The 24,622-nt window shown below is 37.1% G+C and overlaps 2 protein-coding genes across 2 annotated transcripts; one reads left to right on the plus strand and one right to left on the minus strand.

Moving 5' to 3' along the window:
* Positions 1–1,772: 1,772 nt before the first annotated feature.
* On the minus strand, positions 1,773–8,218 carry mtpap (mitochondrial poly(A) polymerase). The gene is made up of 9 exons (XM_082151164.1): positions 7,999–8,218; positions 7,597–7,766; positions 7,262–7,489; positions 6,864–7,088; positions 5,827–6,035; positions 4,485–4,711; positions 3,323–3,415; positions 3,078–3,151; positions 1,773–2,713 (listed from the first exon to the last, which is right to left on the minus strand). Exons 1-9 carry the CDS (start codon positions 8,201–8,203, stop codon positions 2,342–2,344), a joined length of 1,803 nt encoding a protein of 600 aa, XP_082007290.1. The 5' UTR covers positions 8,204–8,218; the 3' UTR covers positions 1,773–2,341.
* Positions 8,219–9,991: 1,773 nt separating this feature from the next.
* Positions 9,992–20,917, plus strand: LOC309485692 (mitogen-activated protein kinase kinase kinase 8-like). Its single transcript, XM_082152627.1, has 8 exons — positions 9,992–10,150; positions 10,805–11,138; positions 11,692–11,862; positions 13,105–13,366; positions 14,431–14,537; positions 15,214–15,366; positions 17,499–17,745; positions 19,063–20,917. The coding sequence occupies exons 1-8, from the start codon at positions 10,119–10,121 to the stop codon at positions 19,185–19,187; spliced, it is 1,431 nt and encodes a 476-aa protein (XP_082008753.1). The 5' UTR covers positions 9,992–10,118; the 3' UTR covers positions 19,188–20,917.
* Positions 20,918–24,622: the final 3,705 nt, after the last annotated feature.

A 24,622-nucleotide genomic window follows, 5' to 3' on the forward strand; every position in this document is an offset into this window, starting at 1 on the left:
AGAATGGGAGTATATATTTTGTACATACTCAAAAAGCAAACATACTCTATAGGCTAGTACTGAGAACAGTTGGAGAATATGACTAAAACACCTCTCTACTAGTGCCAGGGTCATAACAATCATTATTTCAGGAAATAATCATCATATTCGAAAGGAGTTTGTTTAGTTTGGCAGCAGGGTGAAGAAAAAAATTATAGCGCAACCTGACAAGTATTACACCCAGCGGAAGCCTCAACCCGTCTGCTGCCTCAGAGACCGAGCAAACACACAGGAGGTTGAGTATCCTGGCCGAACCAAAATAATGGTTTATATTGGTTAGACTTCAAATGACAAAATAGATAGATCTGTTTATAAGCACAGCATTTAAAAGTTTGGGGTCAGTAAGACCTTCTTTGGAGAATGTTGGTAATCAAACAGTTGACGACAGTAGCTATTGACTTCCATAGTAAGAAAAATATTATACTAAGTCAATAGCTAAACATTCTTTAAAATATCTTCTTTTATTTTCAACAGAAGAAAGAAACTCATACAGGTTTGGAACAACTTGAGGGTGAGTAAGTGATACAACATTTTCATTTTTGGATGAATTATGCTTTTAAGCTAACAGGTTACACACATAAGCTCATAAGGATATTGATTGAGTACTTATTACTTCCTCTATCAATCCCTCCTTTACCTGTCTTAGGGAACCCATGACCTTCCTCATGTTCTCATACAGTCACTGAAGTTCAAAGACAATTCAGATGGTTTAAAGCCTGTTGTTCTCTGGCTCTCAGTGGAAGTGGTAAGGTTAAGAGAAAAAGTTTCATCTTTGACCTCATCAAGTCAAGTGGTAAAACAGTCAGGAACATTGCAACAACTAACCAGCATTTCCAAGAGACTTAACAGTCTTTCATCCTCTCCCGCTGCTTTTCCTTTGTAGTACTTGTCCTGTGATACACGCTCAAAACATATTTCCTCTCTATTTGCCAACATTCTCCAACAATCTACTCACTATCTGTTTCCTGCCCTCACCAACAAAGTGCTGTAGTTCTTCACCTTTCCCATGTCTTCTTCCATCCATCTTCTCACACTACCTTCCAGTTTATTATGGAAGTTAGGCTTATATTGAGATATAGTCTCAATGACAAGAAGTCACAATTGTGAGACATAAGGTGACGTTGGAGTCACAATTATGGGAAATAAATTCCCATCCACAAGAAATAAAGTCCCAATCACAAGAAATAAAGCTGAAATTATGAGAAAAAAATAAATTTGAGCAAAGTCTCATTGTGAGGTATGAAGTCACAACTACGGGAAAAAAAGACGCAGTTGTGAGAAACAGTCCAAATGTAAGGTCACGTTGTGCGATATTAAGTCACATTTTGAGATATAAAGTCACAATTCACCAAACAAGTGAAATAAAGTTTAAATTCAAAGATGTAAAGTTGCAATAATGAGAAATAAAGTTGCAAATGCAAGAAATAGTCGCAAATGTGAGATATAAGGATATATATTCATTGTGATATCAAGTTTCATTGTACGTTATAAAGATACAATTACAAGAAATTAAGTAGATTTAAGATTTAAGGTCATGTTGTGAGATAAAAATACACAATTATGAGAAATGAAGTCTTAATTCTGAGATAATAATTCTGAAATAAAGCCACAAAAACTTTGTTAACTCTGTGGCGGAAACAGGATCCCCATAGTTTATGAAACAAGCACTAATATTTTTTTATAAGTATGAGAAGATTACAAATAAAGAAGCTCAAGAACAAACAAACAGGAAATGGTCTGATTGTAATTCCTTTGTTTTAATATCTTATAAAATATTATGTACACTAGTTGACAGTGAATGTTTATTCTTTCTGTACCTCTCAAAACACTTTAGTACTGATGTGACATGGCCTTTGCTTTTACATTAAGTCATTAGACCGTTGTATTGGTATTGCAATGCAAAGATGGAGTCTGTGTGTGATCTAACAATCATAACTGTTCCATGCAAGCCGTTTAGTGTTCCGAGGTTCTGTTCCACTTCTGTGGAAACTGTAATGATTGCTGTTATCAGATCAACACAACAACCATTAAGCTCCATTTCTCTAGGAGTCGAAGACCGCAGTGGACCTCTTCTTCCTAAGTTATATCATGTTGGGATATCTTTCATGTGAAATACTTTAGTGGAACGGTGATTGAGCTTAGTTTTTAACATTTCTTAAAAGACTTACAGCTTCTGACTGTAGAAATACATAAACTTCACATTTGTTCCAATCTTTGGAACACTTATCCGCGTTGGTCATTCGCATTTGCTGTTCAGGAGACTTTTCTCTTATTCTTGTGGGTGAGAGATTTATTGACCACATCACCTACTAGGATCTGCACTTCCCTTCTTTGCAACAGTTTCACCACCTTTAATCTTCAGAGAGTCTAACAGGTTCTTTATTCTTGAACTAGCTGGTTCCAGTTTTCTCTTCCTGCGACTTTTCACCCCTGCTCCTGAGGTCACTGAAGGAAGGAGAAGTGCAGAGAACCCCCACGGCGAAACCGTCTCAGCCGATTGGCTAGAACTTCGGTTAAGAATTTCGCTTTTCTGAAAAAGCCAAGCACTTTCTTGACAAAGTTTCACGAAGCGTTCAAGTTGCGTTGCATTAACGTTTTTGCTAACGTTTAGAGTGGTTTCAAATGGATTCTGGATGTACAAAGCTGTTGTTTCCGGTTTGCTCTGCTCCTTTCCCTGGTGAAAGGGATATAAAGCAGGATATTTAAGTCTTCAGACACTTAAACACACACAGTGCATGCACAGACAGAATTAACAACAGTCGCATCAGCATTTTCACACAAATTGTTATCCTGATGATATAATTTGAAACATTAAAAAAACATATTCAATTAGAAAAACACAAAACAGAAACATTTTCACTAATGGTCACAGACTTCTGGACCCCACATCTAACTGTGTCCACTGCAGTCCCAGACACGTTATTTTGACTATATATACACTGCCCTCTGGTGGCCGTTTGTGGAGGGTCCGCTAAGACGTCATCAGTGTCCTTTGGGAGTTTGCGCATGCATGCACGTGTCATCGGTGGATGACTCACCTTCCTAATATTGATCGATGCCTTGTTGAAGGGAAAATTGCCATAAAACTCGAAGAATTCCTGCAACAGTTTCGCTGTGCAAGAAAAAATTAAAACAACCGAAAAATTAACAGCATACATTTTTTAATGTCATTAACGATCAGTATAAATTTAATGCATTACAAAAATGCATAAGAGAAATGAGCCATCTGTCCAAGGGTGAAAAGGTAAAACCTTTAATTATGAAAACAATCGTATGCACTCACCTGATGTGTCTGTGTTCTTCTGCAGTGTAATCTTGCTGAGGTCACTGACAATAGTGCAGTCATTACCCTCAATGACACACTTATCCGATGGTCCTGGAAAGTGCACACACAAAACATAAATATAACGCGAGTGGCCTTCCATATAGAAATTGACTGTATTATTATTGTGGCATCAGTGTTCTTGACCCTGGAAGACAATAAACAATAATTGAGTGTGTGTGTAGAAAGTCGACTCAGGGGAGAGCCATATAGTATGATGTATAGCAATTTTTCTAGGGTCACAGACAATGAGACAGCAGTCTCATAAAAGCTTTGGTCTTATATATAAATATAATATAATATAATATAATATAATATAATATAATATAATATTATATTATATTATATTATATTATATTATATTAATTATATTATATTATATATATATATATATATATATATATATTAATATAGAGATAGAGAGAGAGAGATAGAGAGAGAGAGATAGATAGATAGATAGATAGATAGATAGATAGATAGATAGATAGATAGATAGATAGATAGATAGATAGATGGAATATAAAGGGGAAAGATGTGCCAATTCAAATGTTCTCTAATTATATTTCAAGATGGATATATCATAGGGACATAATATGTATCTTCAAAAAAAAAAAGGGGGTCCAGTTACACAAAATATTCATTTTTAAATTAAAATAATAATAAAAAAACTGAAAAGATGCACAATCCTGTGTCTTAGTATGCAGCGTATACTTGTTAAATTGAAGTATTAATTAAATAAATAAAACTGACCCCTTACTCTTACTGACCCCAAACTTTTAAAGTGTATGGTCACATGATAAAATGTATACAGTTTTCTAGAATAGCGGGTCACCACAGTTTACCCACGAACACATCTTACCGCACTGTCCTCTATAAATGTAAAACACCAACACTGGAGCAGAGGGGGGAAAAAATTGCTCAAACGTTTTTGATTGAGTTCTGATCGTTTCACGCTATGTGTTTCTCTGAGTCTGAGCATAGTTGAGCCAAACTCATGTGTCACAGAGATCATCATAGCTCAATTTTGACCAAATGTGTAGGTACTGTTCTCGCCTCTATGTGGCAGTATAGTACAAAAGAGAACTGCAGAAAAGCATGTCTGTCAAAGTACAACTGTGTATACCTGCCAGTTCCGTCAGTCGGTCCAGTGTGGGCAGTATGGGAGGACTCCTCTGCTGTAAAAAGAACACTACCAGGACCGTTAAAGAGAAGTTGGTGATCCAGGCTCCTGGAATACTGCTTGTGATGCTATGAACCCGAGCCCAGTACCGAACACTGAACACCAGGTGCCGAACACGAGGGTCCAGCTGCCTGTAGATAAACAGCAGTTCTGAACTCTTCATCGCCACCCTGCACACAACAGAGCATTCAATTAAACAGAATACACATACCTTGATGAACATGTCAGGGCAATTTAAAATGTCTAATCTATCTATATAATATCTATCTATCTACAAAAAAAAAAAAAATCATTTCAGTCTGTGTTGCTGTGTTGGTTTTTTCACCTGTGGGGAATCAAGCTAAAGAGAGATTATAGTTTTCTCTGCATGTCATTTTCTAAGAAAAAAAAATACATTAGAATCAACCAATAGTGAGAGTTTGGGGCAGAACAAGTGTTTGGGACAAAGTTTAAAGTCACCAAGAAAATATTTATTATTAAAGATTTATCCATGCAAGATTATATATATTTTTTTTTTTAAATCAACTTCCCCCTCGCTCTTGCAGCGACATCTCTTCTCTTCTCTAATGACTTGTTTAATGTCATGAGACAACCTGTTACTCACATGACATCACAGGAATGGCAAACAGTAATGATCCAATCAATTCCAAATGGACAGAATCAAACCCAGCCCGACATTTTTTTCTTGTTTGAGAAGCTGTTTCACTTGTATATACACGTCACAACAGGAAAGAAAAGACTATTTGTTTAATGACAACTTGTTTAATGTTTCATTTAAGGTGGTTTAGAGAAACCAAAAATGATAAAAATGTGCAAAATCATTATATTTTGCAGTTCTATCTAGTGTCACTAGGGGCGCACACAGCAGCTTTTATATAGCTTTATATAATATAGCTTTATATAACTTTTATAATATTTAACAAAAATAAACAAAAACCTTTAGCAATAATAACAATAAATGCATTTCATGTTCACCAGTCAATCTGTACACAATAGATTCCTCTTAAATCATTCAAGGACAAATACATTTCTTGGTTTCTCATTATGCACATATGGGTGTACAATATACACATCTGGGAATACCCCTCTCTAACCCACAGGGGACACAGTACAACAAAAAGAGCTGAGCAGGTTTCTGTGCATTACTGGTGTGTCACCTAAAAGGAATCATCATGGTGGTGACATTTGGTTTGGGGAAGTGTGAATAGGAGTGAGAAAATAAACTTCATGTCAACATAGCATGGCATGGCATTAAGCAGACAGCACAACATATATATAAAATTACCTATTGTTGGCAGTGAGATCACACTGAAAGCCAGAGGGTTGGTGAGAAAAGCGGACAAGAGGACATCGAGCTTGGAGAATGTTCTGGACTCCCACACATCCAGGGCCGAACTGGTCTACGCATTTCCCAATGACTGAGAGGATGCTCTGGGTCACAGCCCGCTCTGAGGACCCTCTCTTCACCTGGTACTCCAGGGACAGTCCTGAGCCCTGTTTAAAACATGACGGCATAATAAATCAACTAAGAAAAATGGCATCGCTATTGCTCTAAACTTAATTAACTGTAGAAATTAAATTTTAATTGTAAAATGTAAAGCTTAAAGGAATGGTATGGAAGCTTGTTTGCGCCACTGAATAAAATAAAATAAAAAAGTAATTGAATTAAAAATAATGTATGTCTCACAAAAAAAGTCTAAATTGTGAGATGTAAACTCGCAATTGCGAGAAATTGCGTAATTGAAACAAGTCACAATTGCCTTTTTTTTATTCTGTGGCAGAAACAAGATTCCATAGAATGAGAAAATTCATCTAAAAAAGGAAAATTAATTATTTATTCAAATTTACACTTAATGAAAGCTCATAAAGCTTTTTGACAAAGGTCAAATATCTACTTTTTGTTCCATGGAATAAAAAAATTAAATAAAATAAACATTTATATGAATAATTAAGGGAACAAAAAAATAACATGAACTGAAATTTCCACTCAAATACTTCAAGTATCTTGTATTTTAAAACAAATACTTACATATTAAAAGAGTAAAAGGACAGTTCGCCAAAAAATATGTTTTTTGTCCATTCAGTGGAAATCAAAGGTAAACTAACTGTTGGTAAACTAATTTTAAAAAATAATATAAAACGATTTGGTTACCAACATTCTTCAAAATATTTTGTTTTGTTTTCCATGGAAGAAAAGAAAGAAAGTCATAACGGTTTGGAACGACATGACGGTGAGTAAATGATGACAGTATTTGCAATGCTGATGACCTTGACCTTTTCCTTTTCGATTCAATCTACTTAACCGAAGCCCACATCACTGACCTTTTTCTGGCTTGTTGCATAGATGCCATCGAGGTCCAGAATCATGTCGACATCACAGCCCAGTTTGCCGAAGCCGTTGACAGTGGAACCGAAAGGCCTGATGATGCATTCTGGGAAATATGCTCCAGCAATGTCTCCAAGCAGAGAACAAACGAGGAAGCGCAGATTGATGTTCTCTTCTGTGAGCTGTAAGGCCTCTGTCAGACACTGCAGTTGCTCATCTATCTGTGGAATGAAGAAATAAAGAGAAGATGCTTATTTGTCCTCAGATCTGAAGCACCAACAAGAGGACATAACACTCCAAAAAAGTAAATGCTGAAAACTTCTGCATCTCCCATTCCAATATCCATTCTCTTCCATGAGCCTAATCATATAAGTCTTGGTAAAAAAAAACTTACACTGTCCTTTTCCGAGAGCAGTTGGCTGATGTCACCAATGGAGGGAGGGGATTGCTCTTGGAAAGTTGGCATGGGCTGGTTGTTCATTTGATTGCCTGGCCATTTCAATGACAGCAGACGTGATTTGAAAGGCACTGCAGCTTCATGTTCAACAGCTGGTAAGTTAGTGCTCTCCTTCAATGAGGAGATGCTCTCTTCACTGGAGAATTCAACTACTGCATATGTTCCCTACAGACACAGAATAAATCATAAACACAGTTCAGTCAAAGTGTCAGGTCTAGTTAAGTGTCTAGATCTAGATATAATATTACTTGATGTAGTTCTGCCACACTTACGTAGCTACTGTAGAAAAAATGCTTGTTGATTGTCCCGTGTTTAGACAGGTAATCTAAAAACTTATTTTCGTTGAATTTAGGCGGACAGCTGATCAAGACCGATCTTTCAGCTTGTTCTCTTCTCTCCTCCTGGATTGCTTGAAATGTTTTATTCTCCTTGGCTTTCGTGACTAAAACGAAAGTGAAGCAAGTGGAAAGAAGCATTTAATTAGTGTGGTGTGATCAAGCAAGCACATTCAAATTGCATCACGATGTTTACCACGAGAAGACAACCTGGTATTTCTTTTTAACATAAAATGACAGATGAAAGCATAAATACGTTTTACATCTGTCATTCTCAATACCTAATTGAGATTTTTTAGTAAATGTCACGCCTATAGATCTACAGAGAAACAGTGTTACCGGTGTTGTTCCCTGCCTGGGCTTTGATTGCTGATATAGTTGAAGTGAGTCTTCTTTGAGTTTGAGTTTCCAATCCTAGATAAAATCGATCAAACCCCCCTAAACTCCTGAAACGTAACCTACACACGCCAAAGGAGGCCGCCATTGTTGATTTGAGGCGGGCGCATGCGTAGACACTGGCTCTACGGTGGCTATGAATGGACATGCAGTGCTGCGTTTAGAGTTTGGAAAAAACCGAAATATCCCAGCCAGGAGATTGAAAAATGTGTAAAAATACCGACTTGAAAAATACTGTTGGAGATTTTGATTATTTCCTGTGGCTCGAACATTTCGAATTTGATCATCAAAAGATTTCTGCAAGTTTACAAATTACAAACACAAAAGATTCGTTTAGATTCTGCAAGTTTACAAATTCTGAATAGGGACAACTTCAGCAAAGGAAAAAAAGAGAGAGAATAAAAAGAACAGTTAAAATATTTGTACTATATGTATATATATATATATATATATATATATATATATATATATATATATATATATATATATATATATATATATATATATATATATATATATATATATAGCCTATATATACACACACATACATATATATATATATATATATATATATATAAATATTTTCTAATGATTTATAGCCATATATATAATTTATTATTATTATATATATATATATATATATATAATAATTATACTCCAATGACTTCAGTTTGAAATGACTGAAATCATTTGGCGATTGATATGGACATGTATTGTTGTCAAGGCCTGCCTGGAACTAGGTAGCCGTGGGTTTCCCTGAAAATAATTGCACACCGTAGAACGTTCGTAAACCAATCAGATTGGTTACATCGTCAAGCTTCGAATCGCAGTTCATTCATTCCGTTCACGAACGATTCAGTGTACGGAAGTGAAGGAAAACGATTTACGTGCCATTAAAAATAGAGATACGTTCATGAAGCACCGATTGTGCCAGACCAGCTGAATTTACTACTATTCAGATTGTCAGTAACTTTTGAAACAGGTGTTGTGTAGCCTAATATTCAGTTCCTGTGAAAAACTGTTCCAGTGGGTGGAGTAGGCCTTTATACACATGAATATTCATGATATGCTGTTGTGAGCGTGGCCTTGAGACAACGCGCAAACGAATGGAACTAAAAATATTAGTGCACGCTCCTCGAGTCGCAACTCGTTTATTAATGGATTATTTCGAAAAGGTATTCAATGTTAAGCATTAACTGCAACAGTTCACATTTTCAAAACAATGAATAGCCTATTTTGTGTAAATGTGATAAATCGTCTGAGCTGTTTTTCCTGATTGATCACAGGCATTCAAATAAATGGCTTAGGACACATAGGCTACCTTTTCGAAATAATCCATTAAACGAGTTGCGACTGACACTAATATTTTCCTTCCAATCGTAAAGCGCGTTGTCTCAAGGCCACGCCCACAACAGGGGACATATCATGAATATTCATACTCCACCCACTGGAACAGTTTTTTACAGGAACTGAATATTACACATCACCTGTTACTGCTACAACTGCATCCCAGACAGAGCTCCGCAAAATTTGATTCGTTCTTGTTACTCAAATATTTTGTCAGTTCACCAAAAGATTCTGTTTCGTTTAGTGATTATTTCTGCAAGTTTACAAGTTATGTTCGTTACCTTGCTACATCGTTCAAGAACGAGTGAATGGAAGTTAAAGAAAACGTTTAACCATGTATCAAAGGAGATAAATGTGGGAGTGTGTTTTTTTCTTTTTCTTTTTTTTTCAAACGAGATAATGTTTTCACGAGATTGTTAGAAGAAAGTAGGCCTACAATTCTTTTGAACAAGTGAATCATGAATAGGAAAGCAAATTACATCCTTATAATTTTCCACGGAACATTCTGATAGGGGACTGTAGCAGGATTAAAGCAGTGTGACCTATCATAGCCAACTCTCAACGAGAAAATACCTCTCTCAGTGAAAACAATGAGAAAACGAAACCGCAGTTGACGTATGAGCGAGCGGAGGCGCAGCTTACACACACATTCCTCCTCTTATCTGCGAGCGTCAGTCTGTTAGAGCTTCAGTGGGAACTATGGACCATCAGAGAGCATGAGCCCTGCTGAGAACACACTGACCGAAAGGTAGGCAAACGCCCGGTATTTATACATATTATATCGTTTTGTTTTTTGTGTACTACATAATATGTTCCGAACAGCTGTATTAGTATTATCATCACAGTATGAAAATATGTCTGGATTAGTCAAGCGGGTTATTGGCAGTTACTCAACCTTGTCAACTGCCTAATTTTTAGCCTGTGTTTTTGAGCATTAGTTATTTGTATAATATAGCCTATATATTTTTATTAATGTAATGTATTAAAGTGTTTTATTAATTAGTAGTTCTACATGAAAGATATCTCAGGAGATGATGTTTTCAGAATGTTTCAGAATCAGCACCGTATTTTGGGGGAAATTGGGCATGTGGCGGTCTGTCAAAACAGACGGTCAACTTCACGATTTATGTTGCTTTAACATCTTATTTGCACTTGTGAGTTTGTGCTGAGGGACATTTTTGCAATGTAAAAGTTTTTGCTGGTATTTGTTTTGAAAAAGAACCCCCATGTTGGGGTTTCCCTCCCCCTGTAAACCACCCCTCACTTGCAGGCAAAATAGAGCAAGCATGGTGATCAGGAAACACCTGACCACACTGTATATATGAGTGCGAACAACATGAATGCATGCATTTAATTACACAAGTTCTTGTGCTGTTTCTAATGATCAACAATTCTGTTCTAGAATTCAATCAAGGATGGAGTACAAGAATGAAAATGCTGGTATAGAACTGCTTCTTGCTCACATGAATATTGAAGACTTCATCCAAGAGGCAGAACATTTCTACTGTGTTGGCGAGGAGGTTGAATCAGGAGTTTCATTTGAGGAAAGTTTCTCGCAAGAAGACATGGACGAGAATGAGGAAACGCCACACGGTCTAATCACACATGCGCAAAACCCCGGAAAGGTCCGTTATGGGACAGCATCCGACCTCCTGGACTTTGTCAATATGGTCTCAAACATACCATCCTCCTCTCTCCTAGAAGTGGGTCAAGAAATGGGTGTTCTGATAAACAAGGTAAGCTCTATTAATGGTTATTTACCATATATCCATAACATATACAGCTGATCTATACAGTTTGGTTTAAGCATTAAGTAAGTGAATGTATTTAAAATGTCTTTACACTGTGAGATTGTTGGCTTAAGGGATAGTTCACCCAAAAATTTAAATTCTGTCATCGTTTACTCACCCTCATGTTGTTCCAAACCTGTATGAATTTCTTTCTTCTAGAAGATATTTAGAAGAATGTTGGTAACCAAACAGTTGATGGGACCCTATTGACTTCCATGGTATTTTCTCCCCTCCATACTATGGAAGTCAATGGATCAACTGTCTGGTTACCGACATTCTTCTAAATATCTTCTTTTGTGTTCAGCAGAAGAAAGAAATTCTTACAGGTTTGGAACAACTTGATGGTGAGTAAATGATGATAGAATTTTCATTTTTGAGTGAATTATCCTTTTAATTAAACCAAGCTTATTTGTAAATGCTTTGAGTAAAGGAGTGTTTATACTTGTTTTACAATTTGTCATAGCCTTACTCTCATAAACGCCCTGCTTTGTTCCTGCAGACAGACATGGTCATTAAGGAGGGGCATTATCGCATAGATCTGGACGTTCTTCTGTTTCCGTGGAAACTGACCTACAAGCCCATAGGCCCTGGACATGTTCCCAAAGGCTCATTTGGGAAGGTCCATCTGGCTCAGGATACCAAAACTCGGAAGCGAATGGCATGCAAACTAGTAAGTTAGGGAATGCAGAGAATGTTTGTGGAACAGTTTCTTTTCTTTTTTTTTGTTGGCAAATATAGTTGTTTTCATTCCACTGTTAAAGGACATGACTTCCCTTCTGGGAATCTGTGTTCTTTTATGACTAAAGCAAAAACATATTATGTACTGCTTGTTCAAAATAGTATGTTGAAAACAATTTAATAAGCGCAACATAAGGATTTCAAACATAAATTAGAGAAGTAAACAGAATTTTCATATGAAAATATAACACAGATGACACGTTATAGTGAATGATGTGTTCTTGTGACAATCTTATGCACCAGCATGTAAGATCACAAGGATTTATGAACAATGGAAAAAAAAATGACTCTGAAAAGAGAAGCACTCGTATAACTCGTATAAAATGAGGAAGAGAAAATTTGGGAAATAACGCAGTTTCTCTAAAATATTCAGGAGGTCAGCCTGCAGTGTGCAGTGTTTGAACAGAAACTGAGAATGGCTCTAACGTACACAGGAAGCTGACAGGAACGCCCCCGTGGAAACATGCAGCCCACAGAGACGGTGTCTAAACTGTGGCAGTGTGCAGATGTCTAGTGGGGGAATAAGTTTCAGACTTGTGGTCAATATAAAGTCGGCACGAAATGGAAGTTGCGATAGGCTTTTCTTTCCTATTGTGACGTATATTCAAGTGAAACGGCTTCTCAAACAAGAAACAAAATGGGACGGGACTTGATTTTGTCCATTTTACTATTGCTGCAATCTTATGTGAGTGAACACGTCTTCAGAGAAGAGGAGATGTCCTTGCAACAGGCAGGGAAAGTTATTTGATTAAAGATTATGACATGACGTGAAAATAATGATGTGTCATGAAATAATGATTGTCAATTGCTGAATCAAAAACATTCACCCTCTTAATGAGGCCTTTAGGGTTTTGGTCAAATTTGACAGGTGGTGTAGCATAATCACTACTAGTAATCAATTAGTGGTCAAGGCGGCCGATGTCTGGAACAATTATGCAAGCAATCACACAAGCAGTGCAAGACTGCACATATATTACAGTGTGGGTTCTACCTTCTCTAAGCCACCTGTATTTTGTCCTTTCTTATCAAATTTTTTGCATATATGAATTCTTAAATCTTTTTATGCATTTAAGTATAATAAGCAAGTATAATGGTAATTATATATTACCAAATATAATTGGTGCACTTCCACACTGTCTGAATTGTATAAGTTATAAGTGTACATTCTCTCCAGATTCCTGTGGAACATTTCAAGCCTGCAGATGTGGAAATCCAAGCACGGTTCCGACATGAGAACATAGCAGAGCTGTATGGGGCATTGCTGTGGGAGCAGACGGTGCATTTGTTCATGGAAGCGGGCGAAGGGGGCTCGGTTCTGGAGAAGCTGGAAAGCTGTGGTCCAATGAGAGAGTTCGAGATCATCTGGGTCTCTCAGCAGGTTCTGCGAGGCCTGGAGTACCTGCACTCCCACAACATTATACACCACGACATCAAACGTAAGAGCTTTGGATTGCATCACAAAGGATTTTTTTTCTGAAATATCACTGCAGTTTCCTGCCAAACACATTGTGTTTGACCATGTTGGATCAACTGCTTTGAATTGAAAACATACTTCAAAAGCGGGGTCAAATGCAGTTCAGTACTTTTTCATTGCTACCACAAGCAACAAAACAAGCACGGTTATTTCCCTTATAAATGCAACAAAAGGTGCTCTGTAAGTAAGTCAGATAATGACTATGTGGTCAAGAAAGGTATTCAGCTTATTGACAGAACTTAAAACTAGGCCACTGGGAGGAAGCAGCAGTGTTAAATGATTGACAGAGGATTGGCCACAGGGCTAGAGAAGTTCATTTTTAGTGTTTTTAGATTGTGCCCTTCAAAGATGAGGAACACAACATAATGAAATATGGTAGGGTTGGGACAGACAACATTCTGCTGCTGTTAGTCATACCCAGAAGCCCATCAGTGCTGCAGCTCATGACTTCTCAGGCGTCTGGAATTTCCAGTCAGGACAGCGAGAGGAGGGAGAAGACAGATGCGATTACTCAAATGTATTACTTTCCGGGGCTTATTCAACAGGCCATCCGTCTAACTAGTGCTTTCAAATTGCAACAAGACTGAGAGGGTAACGTGAACAGACACAGAGATTCAGTGAAATGAGTGACCAATCACAGTTGCCTGCTTTTGTGGTTTTGAGGGTTGGCTTCTTGACATTCGGCTTGGAGAGGAAACATGTTATTTCAAGTAGTGTCAAATATGGAGGGAGAGCAAGAAAAGGGGGTTTTGAGACTTCTGATGTTCTGTTTTTCAATCCACCATGAGTAATGACTGACCTTAATCTGCTTCTGGAAAACAACACATTGCTACTTGTCTGGTGCACATACACAAACTGAACAACCTATATTTTGCAAAAACAGTTGAGATATAGTTGCAATGTCTTTTATATATCAAAATGAAATATCTCAAATATCACTACACACTTCTGAACACTTACTTATTATGATTATTTTAGATTTGATGCGTCTAAGACATGAACTAAATTCTCTTTTTGTCCCTGCAGCCAGTAATATTGTGTTGATGTCCGCCAAAGCCGTGCTGGTGGATTTTGGTCTTACAGTACAGATGAAGGATGATGTATATGTTCCTCGGGACCTACGTGGCACCGAGGTGAGTGTGTTTGAGGTCACTTTGCACACTTTAATTTTTCCATACTTGGTCTATCACTGTGTCGTGACTAAATGCGACACAGATATAGACTAAATGTCTATATTTAGAAACAATGCAGTATTTGGCAGTTCCTGATTGTGCTGGTTGCAGACGTCCTTTAGAAAGTCACTGAATAAATATTGTCTTATGGTATGTACATTTTTTAAATAGTTAAAGGGCAATTCTAACAAACTTAAAGGAGATCTGAAACACTAGAAGGCACACACACACACAGATGCACTTTTTTCCCCTCTAAGCGGACATTCTGTTCCCTTACAACCTCTGGGAAAGACCCAAAAAGACCCAAATACATGCCCATTAGCGTGTTGACTTTTTGCCCCATTTGGAAAGTCCAGCATGCCTTTCTAAACAGCACTGAAGATTCCCAACATAGAATAATAACGTTGTTTACTACGAGGCAGTACAGAGAGCAGTTTGCCAGATGTCACATTTGCCTATTACATCACCAGTTGTTTTTCATATTTATATTATTCATAGTGACTGAACTGTAGAAAACAGTCCAGTGTTCAATGCACAAAATTGCATAACAAAAATAAGAAATCTGCTGCGAATTTTGTTAAAAGCCTCTGCACATGTGGGATCTGAGCTCATATTTCTTGTTTTTCCTTCTGTACAGATGTACATGAGTCCAGAACTGGTTCTGTGTCGAGGACATAGCACAAAGACTGACATCTACAGCCTGGGGACCACAATCATTCACATGCTGAGTGGCAGTCCTCCATGGGTTAGGAGATATCCCCGAACAGCCTACCCCTCATACCTTTACATAGTAAGTGTGCTTTTTCGATTTGATCGTGGTGCATCGGAATACCTGCTCTTTTAATTATATTTTGTTTGTATTTATTTTACCGCACCGGTATTAGGGAGGGTCCTTGAATGTGGCGAAGCCTCACCATATGAAAAACCAACTATATGCATTAACCACAGAGCAAAACCCAGAAATGCCAAGCAGGCTGATGTCATACCTTCATGACATTAAGCCTCAGTCAGCAAAGCATATCTCATGCTAATTCTGTATAGTTTTCTTTGTTTAGTAAAGGATGTAAAGGATGCTAATTATGTATAATTTTAATAATAATGATAATATTTAGTATTTTTCTTTATTATTTTTTTGTTTTGTTTTATTCTCTGTTAGTTTTCTGTTTATTTATTTGTTTTTCCGTTTAAACTACTATTAGCAAAGGATGCTAATTATGTATAATTATTTAATTATAATAATTCTTTATACATTTTATTTCCTGTCTTTTTTCTTTATTATTTTTCTTTATTCGCTTACCTTCATTTGTGTTTCTGTTTTAACCACTATAAAGCAAAGGATCACAAGATATAACTTGTGATGGCAAGTTCTCCTTTCAGCAGGATTTCAGAAACAATTTCTAAATAACTCTTTTATAAAAAAAAATATATAAAAAAATCTGCAGTTCATCAGCTGTTTAAGCTTCCTCTACGCTTCGATTATTTTGACATTGGCAGTTTTGCATGTTTCACTTTAAGAGCTCGCAGACTAAAAGCTGGCAACCTTTGTGTAGCAAGTCCAACTGCTCTCAGTTCCCTTTTCACATACTACACTTCCTTTTCATGTAATGGAATGTAAATTCATGCACAGTGTCTTTTTGCATGAGGCTGCTTGCAAATGCAGCTGTGCCACCATTAATTTTCACCTGGTGTGGCTGGGTAAGATCCTGGCTGAATCTGAAATCACTCCCTATACCTTCAAATAGTGCGTTATTTGAGGGGACAGCCATTTGTAGTGGTGTCCGAAACCATAGTGGACGTTATTGAGTGCACTTATTCAATCCCACATTGCACTGCAATAACAAGTGTACAACCGATGTACGCTCAACGGCTGTCCGAATTCGCTCACTCGTTTTCATTCACTCCTTCAAGTGGACAGTATTAGTGGACTAATGTAGGGAATAGTGTATGAGGGTTTAGGGGGCGATTTCGGATTCTGCTTGTGATAGTAATTTCATAGGCGGGGGCAGAAAAAATGCATCTAACGTCTAACTCTGACCATGCGTGGAATACCATTTTCCACGTGGAAATTTTTTCATTGATCGTAGACTATTTGTTTTCGTGATTTTCGTTACGTTAATAACCTTGTATACACAAGTATCTTCCACAATTGTGTTAATTGATGAATTAATAGAGATCAGCGGTTGATTGTCATAGATGTAGGCTAAGGCTATTTACACAAAACGCGTTTTTGCTTATCACTGCGCTGCTTTTCTATTGTTTTTCACTTAAACACGCAGTAGACGGATATGTTTGACCATTGAGCTTGTGTCATGTGCCTTTTACACTATCTTGCACATGACACAGCGTTCTAAAATCACAGTGCTCAAGTTAAAGCTGCAGTCCGTAACTTTGGGCGATCTAGCGGTTAATAAACAGAACTGCAGAAGAACATTGTAGCCGGAACTACTTCTCTCTGTTTATGTCTATGACGAGTCACGCAGGTACTGGGCTACTCAGCAGTGGTAGGACCCGCACCAGTCTAAAATAGTCTGAATATAAACACTTATTGTATAACACGTATTACCGGAGTGATTCAGGATAAGACAAAAACACAGTTTGGAAAATGGATACATGATGTATTCATTTGTTATTATACATTTTGTAAATTTTGAACACACAAAAAGTTATGGACTGCTGCTTTAAAATAAGTTCAACTTTAAAAAAAACGTTTTATAAGCTTGTTATTTTTCCATATGTTTAAACTATGTTTTCCAACTTAGTTTGGCTGGTGTGTGTACTGTACATGGCCTTTGTGCCAGTGTCATAGTTCTTTGAGTGGAGAAAAGTCAGTTGTTTATGCGGTCAAAATGTTTGCGCACCAGGGGTGGCCAAGCTTCAATCAGGGGTGTCACTTCTCCCCTGATTTTCACACTCTGTTTGCAGATCCACAAACAGGCCCCTCCTCTGGAGGACATCCCCGAAAGCTGTAGCCCCGCGATGCGCAGGCTCCTGGAGCACGCGCTCGATAGGGTCCCTGCACGGAGGAGCTCTGCCGGGGAATTACTGAACGAGGAGGCCCTCCATCCGTCTCGGGAAGACCAGCCGCGCTGTTGGAGTCTGGACTCTGCGCTGGAGGAGGGCACTCATCCACTGTTGCGACAGCACAGTCAGCTTTCAGACAGCACTCAAGGTACATTACACAATACACACAGCGGCGGTTTCTTCATTAGGGCGATCGGGCGACGCAGCACCAAAGTGTGAAAGGGACTTTTTCTATCACAATCTCATTCAACCACAGAGTTACGCTAGCAGTCACTCACTGTTGTTCTGCCTCTGGATATAGTCCAATCAGCGCCAAGTCACGTTCTGTGGAGTACCACCTCTTTTTGGGCGATTTCACTATGGCCGAAAATCGCCCAGAGTGTTCCCATAGACTTACATTCAAAGATTTTTTTTTCTAGAACTGCAGGCACTGCAATGCATTCTCTATGGGTTCCGGGAGGGCTCGCACTAACGTGCTTTCGTCATCATACGTAAACTTCACTTGTGCAGCGATTGGTGGAAACAAATATACCTCTAATAATATTTAGCCATAAGCTGAAGTGACATCCAATAATTTCCTCAGTGCATAACTTACATTTCACGGACATATTCTCCATCTGTAAATGTTAGAAAGTCAATATTTCCAGTTTGCTGTCATGAGTGGGCGAGCTTTCTGCAAGCTAAACTTCCGCGAATAAGCGCCGCCGCGTGCGCGCCGAACAGACGGAGCGCAATAGAATAGGAGCGCAATTATTCTGATTAAAATATACATTAGCACTAAATTATAAAAATATTTAGCTAAAATATTTGTTGTTGAATATTTGTTGTTGTTGGTGAACATAAATGTGCTCGAGAATTTCAAACCTACATGTGTATTTTTATGATATTAGCTTTGTTTTTATTTTTTATTTTAAGTTTAGTAAATTTAACTACTCCTTTAAAAAGCATTATTTTGTTTTTAGATTGTAATGTTGCAATGTTAGAGTGTAATGTGATTTGACCCCTTTTTTGGATAGACTGCAGATAGACAGCAAGGTTACACTATGTTTGTTTTTATAACCTTCAATATGAACATTGTTTGTAGGACAATATTGATCAGGATATTAAATTTAAAAAATTTTATTAATACAGTTTTTTTTTTTTTTTTTTTTTTTTTTATAGAAAAATAATAATTAAATACTCAGATGGATTATACCATACATCGCCATTTAGGCCAAAAATTCTGATTTATTTGGCAATTGGCTATTTCCCAAGTTTTAGCTAAACTTTAGGCTAATGATAGCTACATTATTATCACTGTTAAATTGTTATTTAACAATTAGCCTACATTCAGTCCTGGATTAATAATTTTTTGTTGCGCCCCCCAAATTTTTTTTAGCACCAGCCGCCACTGAATACACATACAGTATTTCATGTCAAATTCATTTGATCGCGTAATTAAGATCTTTTACTCTTGTATTTGCAGATTCTTCTTTGTACACTGAGGATTCTGGGCACTCTAAGAAGAAAGGTTCCCTCTATATGGATCTGGGCGCCTTGGCTGGCTACTACAATATGGTTAGAGGGCCACCATCCAATGAATATGGCTAATAAGGTGGATTTTTCCTGAGGACCAGTGGGGTACTTGTGTAGTCTGCATTCATATACAAGCTGTCGGATATGCATGGATGTATCAGTTCAGTGGAGCCAAACTCTCCCACAAGATGATTCCGCATATATGGTGTCCTAAATAAGGACAGTGTACGCTGATTGGACAATGAGCGTCCAATTAGAGATGGATGCTTTTTGAAATGCAAGAGACATTCAAGACTTGTTGAAGAGAAGAAAGAACTGTGTTTTTTATTGTTTGGTGAACAGTTTGTTAATACAGTTCCTTGTCTGTGCTTTTAGAGCATGAATATAATGACACCATATTCTGTATAAAATACATACTAGGAGGGATGCACCAATATTACAATTCTGGCCAATACAGATAAACTGATAATTACTTCTAATTTATGGCTGGTAACAACTTAATGAACAATAACTTAAACAATATTAAAGCTATACACTATTTTGTTAAAACAAAATATAAATACAATTAATGGATGCATCACAACATTATAATGTACAGTATAAAAATGCATCCCTAATATTGGCTGATTAACAATATTGGGGTTGACATATTGTGCATCCGTAATACCCTAATACAGACAAATACTTTTTGCTTTATATATATATACTGTAATTGTAAAGCTTGTGCTAGATGCATTGATTATGCATTCCATATCTGATCACATAAAGGCGGGCCTTAATGAGAGTAAAGAGATTATACTAGATTATCACTGCCAACAGCGGAATGTTTTTTTAATAATATGATTTTTTTTTACCATAGCAGTGCTATGTATGTTACGAATGTATGTATCTCCATTGAATTACAAAGGCAGGCCTGTGTTATCTGAAAGTATATGCATTCTGACCTACATTTGTAGGGTTTCTATTTGTGTGAAATATGAATTATAATGTGGCGAGTCTGCTGAATTTGAATATATGACCTTAACAATAGTCTGTGTCTTTAGCTAATCATTTCAGTAAATAATTTAATTTTTAATTTCTGTTTTGCAATCCCCATGTGAGTGCCTTGTCTTTAAATAGCTTTATCTGAGATCCCTGGATAATACATCCATTGTAAAAAATAAGAGATGGCAACAACAACAAAAAAGGACACTACAACAATACAGTTTATATTTCCAGGAATTGTTTTCAGATGATACTGAAAACTCATCTCAGGTTGATATTCCCATGGAATGTGTTTTTGTTAAGTAGTTGCAATGCAAGACAAAGAAATGTGCACTCAGACCAAAAAAAAAAAATAGATTGCCCAGATCCTCCCAATGTTTCAATGTGTTCATAAAAGTGACTCAATAAATATCTGCTGTGACACTGCAATTTTGTTGTCTAAGTATCTGTATGCAATTGTTTTAATTTGATAAAATTAGCATGATTTTTTAAATATTAAATATGCCAATATACTATACTGATGAAAATGTTAAGGTTGTGATTTTAGATAACCAAGGTAAAATTACATTATGGCTGTTTCAAGCAATAAACAGTTCTTCAGAAGTGTCTTAGTCATTTTGGAAAGACCAGAGAGCCTATCTGTGATAAATGATAGTATCACCTAAGATGAAGATTTTTACTTTGGGGAAGTTATAGTTTAAATAAATAAATGGACTAAAATGTGTGATTCATCACTGTGCTTTGAAATGTATTACGTGTCTACGCCACGTTTGTAAAGCTAAAAGTAACAAGTGTAAAATAAACATTTTGATTGCTGATAATGATAAGATATGTCATTTAGTGTGCAAGTTCAAACACTTTTTGGGTGACTGAGAATTTTGTGTGCAGAAAGGTCACAAAATAATCTAAACTCAATAACTTTTAGGATGGAAAACATAAAGGTGTTCTGGGGTTTCTGATCAAAAAAAGCATTTGAGAAAAAATAATAATTTTGCAAGACGGTACATTGAAATTCTTGCACACCCCATCCCATGAAGCACTGCAAATTATGCAATTGAATCAGAATTTATGATTCTATTTCTAAATAATATTAACTTTATTAAATCTGTATTTCAATATAATAACCCCCCCCCCATATATATATGTCAGACATATACTAATATAGTAGTAGTTTGAGAGTGTGTGGAGACTAGATTACATTTACATTTAATCATTTAGCAGACGCTTTTGTCCAAAGTGACTTACAAATGAGAACAACAAAAAGCAGTTAAATCAACAAAAAGACAGCATGTAACATTAGTCCCAGTTAGTCTAGCACAGTACACATAGCAAGTTTTTTTTTTTTTTTTTTTTCTTACATTTTTTGTATATAAACCATAGATATCGAATAGAAAGTGCATGGGTCGAAAGTGTTGATGAAAAAGATGCATCTTCACTGCAAAAAAATATTGCTGTGATTATCACAACTTAAAATTCAACATTAAAATAAGAAATAATGTGTTGTTTCAACTTAAAAAAAAAGTATGTGTTCATGCTTGCCTTAAAATATTACGTTTAGTTAAATTGGATTAGTTTAGATAAATTGGAAATGTAAGTTATCTCAACAAATTTTTTTTTTAATAACTACCTGCAGCACCATTTTTTTTTTTTTTTTTTCTTGAAAATGGTTAAAGACTCAGCAGCTCGGGCTGAGTTAGGCAGGTAATTTCACAGAGAACAGTCAAAGTAAAGGTCTGTGAAAGTGATTTTATGACACTTTTTTCTCAGATTATGAGACCCATTGCTTCCTGTGAGTGGCCAGTTCCATAAAAACGAAATCACACTTCACTATAAGTAGCACAATCACACGAAACGTGCATATTTCCACTCAGCAACACTGAAATGAAATGTGTGTTTTTTCTCATGTGTCATTTCTTGAGAAAGAGAAAGGGAGGAGAACACGGTCGGCAGAGCTCAAGTGAGAAAGTGGGTTTCCCCCTGTCGACAGGTTTCTGGCTGTGAAGTGGAAGGTGGAGCGGGTGAGAAAGACTGTATTCCCTGACCTTTACAAAGCACAGTGAGAGATATTAGACCATAAAGGGACACGAATTTCTACAATGATGTGTCACTTGCAACAATCACTTCCTGCACCCAAGCGCCTACCGCCCACATACACGCATTTACTTTTTTTTCTTCTTCTTCTTCTTTTTTATCATGGTGGGGACATTTAATTGACTTTTATTGATATTGATTTATACTAGACAGGTGATATTTTCTGCCCCCTTACCCTAAGCCTCAGAGACCTTTTTGTATTTTAGATTTAGGCTACATTAAGGTATTATTTAACCCTATAAAGCCTGTAATACTAAGCAAATTTTGATCAACATGATCAAAACTTTGCTTGAAAACCTGTTACTATGCCTTCTGTCGTCTAATTGATAGTTTATAGACTACTTTTTTAACTAGTAAAATGCCTTTTAGTGTAATAGTCTAAAAAAGTTGGTCTTTTTGCTGTGGAATTTATACTGTGAGTTATATTTCAAGATGAACACTTGAAATACATTTTATATTTCAAGATGAAACATAAAAAAAAAGAACGTTTTTTGTGTGTGTGTGTGTGTGTGTGTGTGTGTGTGTGTGTGTGTGTGTGTGTGTGTGTGTGTGTGTGTGTGTGTGTGTGTGTGTGTGTGTGTGTGAATTCAGGTTGAATGGGACACTTTTCCTCCGTCATCTTAAAGGTTGTATCAGCGATTTCAGGCCCAAACATAAATGATCACATTCATCTAATCTTTCCTAACGATCCGCTAGCTGCCCGCCCCATAAGCAGGCCGTCAAAAAACTGCGTCTCTGTAGGCAGCCTAGGCTCTGAGATCTGCACACAAAAACACTTGGTTTCACCAAACACTCAAAACCAAAATAAATAGTGTTCCAACCAATCACCGACAGGGGGAGGGTGTTGTGAGGTTTTGCGCTCGTGCACGGCTGCACGCGAAGTCGGAGCTGAAGAAGAAGCCAGTGTCTATCAACAAACAAGAGAAATCCCCAAAAGGAGGAGGAGGATTAGGGCGAGGGAATACCATCGTGTTTATTCCAAGACACAAATCGGGAAGGCTTTTGAAAGGTGGAGACAACTTAAAGTACTGAAAATTTTTAAATCGGACGCCGAGGTTGCACTGTTTCTTCTGGACAGGTGAGTAGCTGCTAGTGCTGACTTGTTTGGATGTGAACTGTGTGTGAAAATATCCTTCTTGAAAATGCGCGTGCATGATCGTTTTTTTCATGATGCACGAAACGGGAGGGAGGGAGGGAGGGGCGAGCTAACTTGGTTTGTTTGGGATCTCGCTTCAAACACAAACAGAAGTGACGTCACCCACAATCGCTTATACAACCTTTAATGTCGAGAATGCCAGTAGCACCTCACTGCAGTACACGAGATCCAGGGGGCAGAGTTGGATCCAGATCTAAGGGGTGGAGATTGGTAGGTTTAGGGGTGGGTTTAGGGATCAGGGGGTGGAGACAAGAATGGTCCTAATCAACCTGAATTGTTTAGGGTTCATGTTTATTAAGCCGATTTCGTATGGTCTCCACAATGTGGGCAAAACCTTAAAAAACACTGACCAAATCCTTTTTAAAAAAGTCAACATATTTTCACATGCCTTTGAGAAACTAATATAACAGAGGTAATACAATTCTGAGTGTGATTGCTCTTGTGCATTAAGGGACAGAATGAAATAATGGGAAAAAAAAGGCTTCAAGGAGCAATCAATGGTGTCAACACTAATAGGAAATTTGGCAGAATAGATGCTGCGGATATTGTATTATAGGTAGGATACAGTACAATAAAACATGCTGAGATTTTTAAAGATACTGAATATGCGGATTCTGAATAAAGCGCCACCTTGTGGCCAGTTATAGTACACAAGTGAAGAGATCTGCACCTATGTGAAAATCCTAATGAGTTATTAGCTGACTATTTTCGTTATTTTGTCCATTGATATTCTAGGATATCATAGGAGTCTGCATAGACCTCTAAAAATACCTATCCAATTGCAACAGTGGACTTGGGAGGGGAAAAGGCGCTCTATTTCCTTTTATGGAATAATTTTTTTAAGCCTCTGAATATGATTGTGCAAGTCTTGTGAAGTGATAGGTAGTTCATTATTTTTAGGCTTGCATTTAGTATAAACAATTAAAGACTACATCTGTTTATTTATATTGTTCCAATAAACAGCAGCACTAAAATGAAATTTTAATGGTATAGGCTATAGCACATAGAAGCCTTGTCCCCAAAACACTGCACATTTTAAATGTCTCTCTTACCTGATAAACCATTTCAGCTCTTGGAGTCTCTGCTAACGAGCTGATGAGTTGAAGCATGTGTGTTTGATTAAGTAGACATCCAAAATGTGTACTGGTGGCCTCAAGGAACGGGGTTGGAAACCACTGATGTAAAACTTTGTCAAACTCAAAATAATTACAGCTTATGTCCAGAAGAGGGCAGTATAAGACTGCTTAAAGCTGCAGGGACTATGATTTGACGCTATGTA

This window comes from Leuciscus leuciscus (assembly GCF_965113295.1).
Source record: "Leuciscus leuciscus genome assembly, chromosome: 21".
Classification (NCBI taxonomy): Eukaryota; Metazoa; Chordata; class Actinopteri; order Cypriniformes; family Leuciscidae; genus Leuciscus; species Leuciscus leuciscus.

Excerpts from the sequence above, each read along its gene's own strand:
- mtpap (XM_082151164.1), bottom strand. The coding sequence starts at position 8,203 with ATGTCCATTCATAGCCACCGTAGAGCCAGTGTCTACGCATGCGCCCGC. Across the intron at positions 3,152-3,322 it reads GAAGAACACAGACACATCAG|CGAAACTGTTGCAGGAATTC; the intron begins GTGAGTGCATAC and ends TTTCTTGCACAG. Across the intron at positions 2,714-3,077 it reads CATCGATCAATATTAGGAAG|GGAAAGGAGCAGAGCAAACC; the intron begins GTGAGTCATCCA and ends CCCTTTCACCAG.
- LOC309485692 (XM_082152627.1), top strand. The coding sequence starts at position 10,119 with ATGAGCCCTGCTGAGAACACACTGACCGAAAG. Across the intron at positions 14,538-15,213 it reads GGGACCTACGTGGCACCGAG|ATGTACATGAGTCCAGAACT; the intron begins GTGAGTGTGTTT and ends CCTTCTGTACAG. Across the intron at positions 17,746-19,062 it reads GCTTTCAGACAGCACTCAAG|ATTCTTCTTTGTACACTGAG; the intron begins GTACATTACACA and ends TTGTATTTGCAG.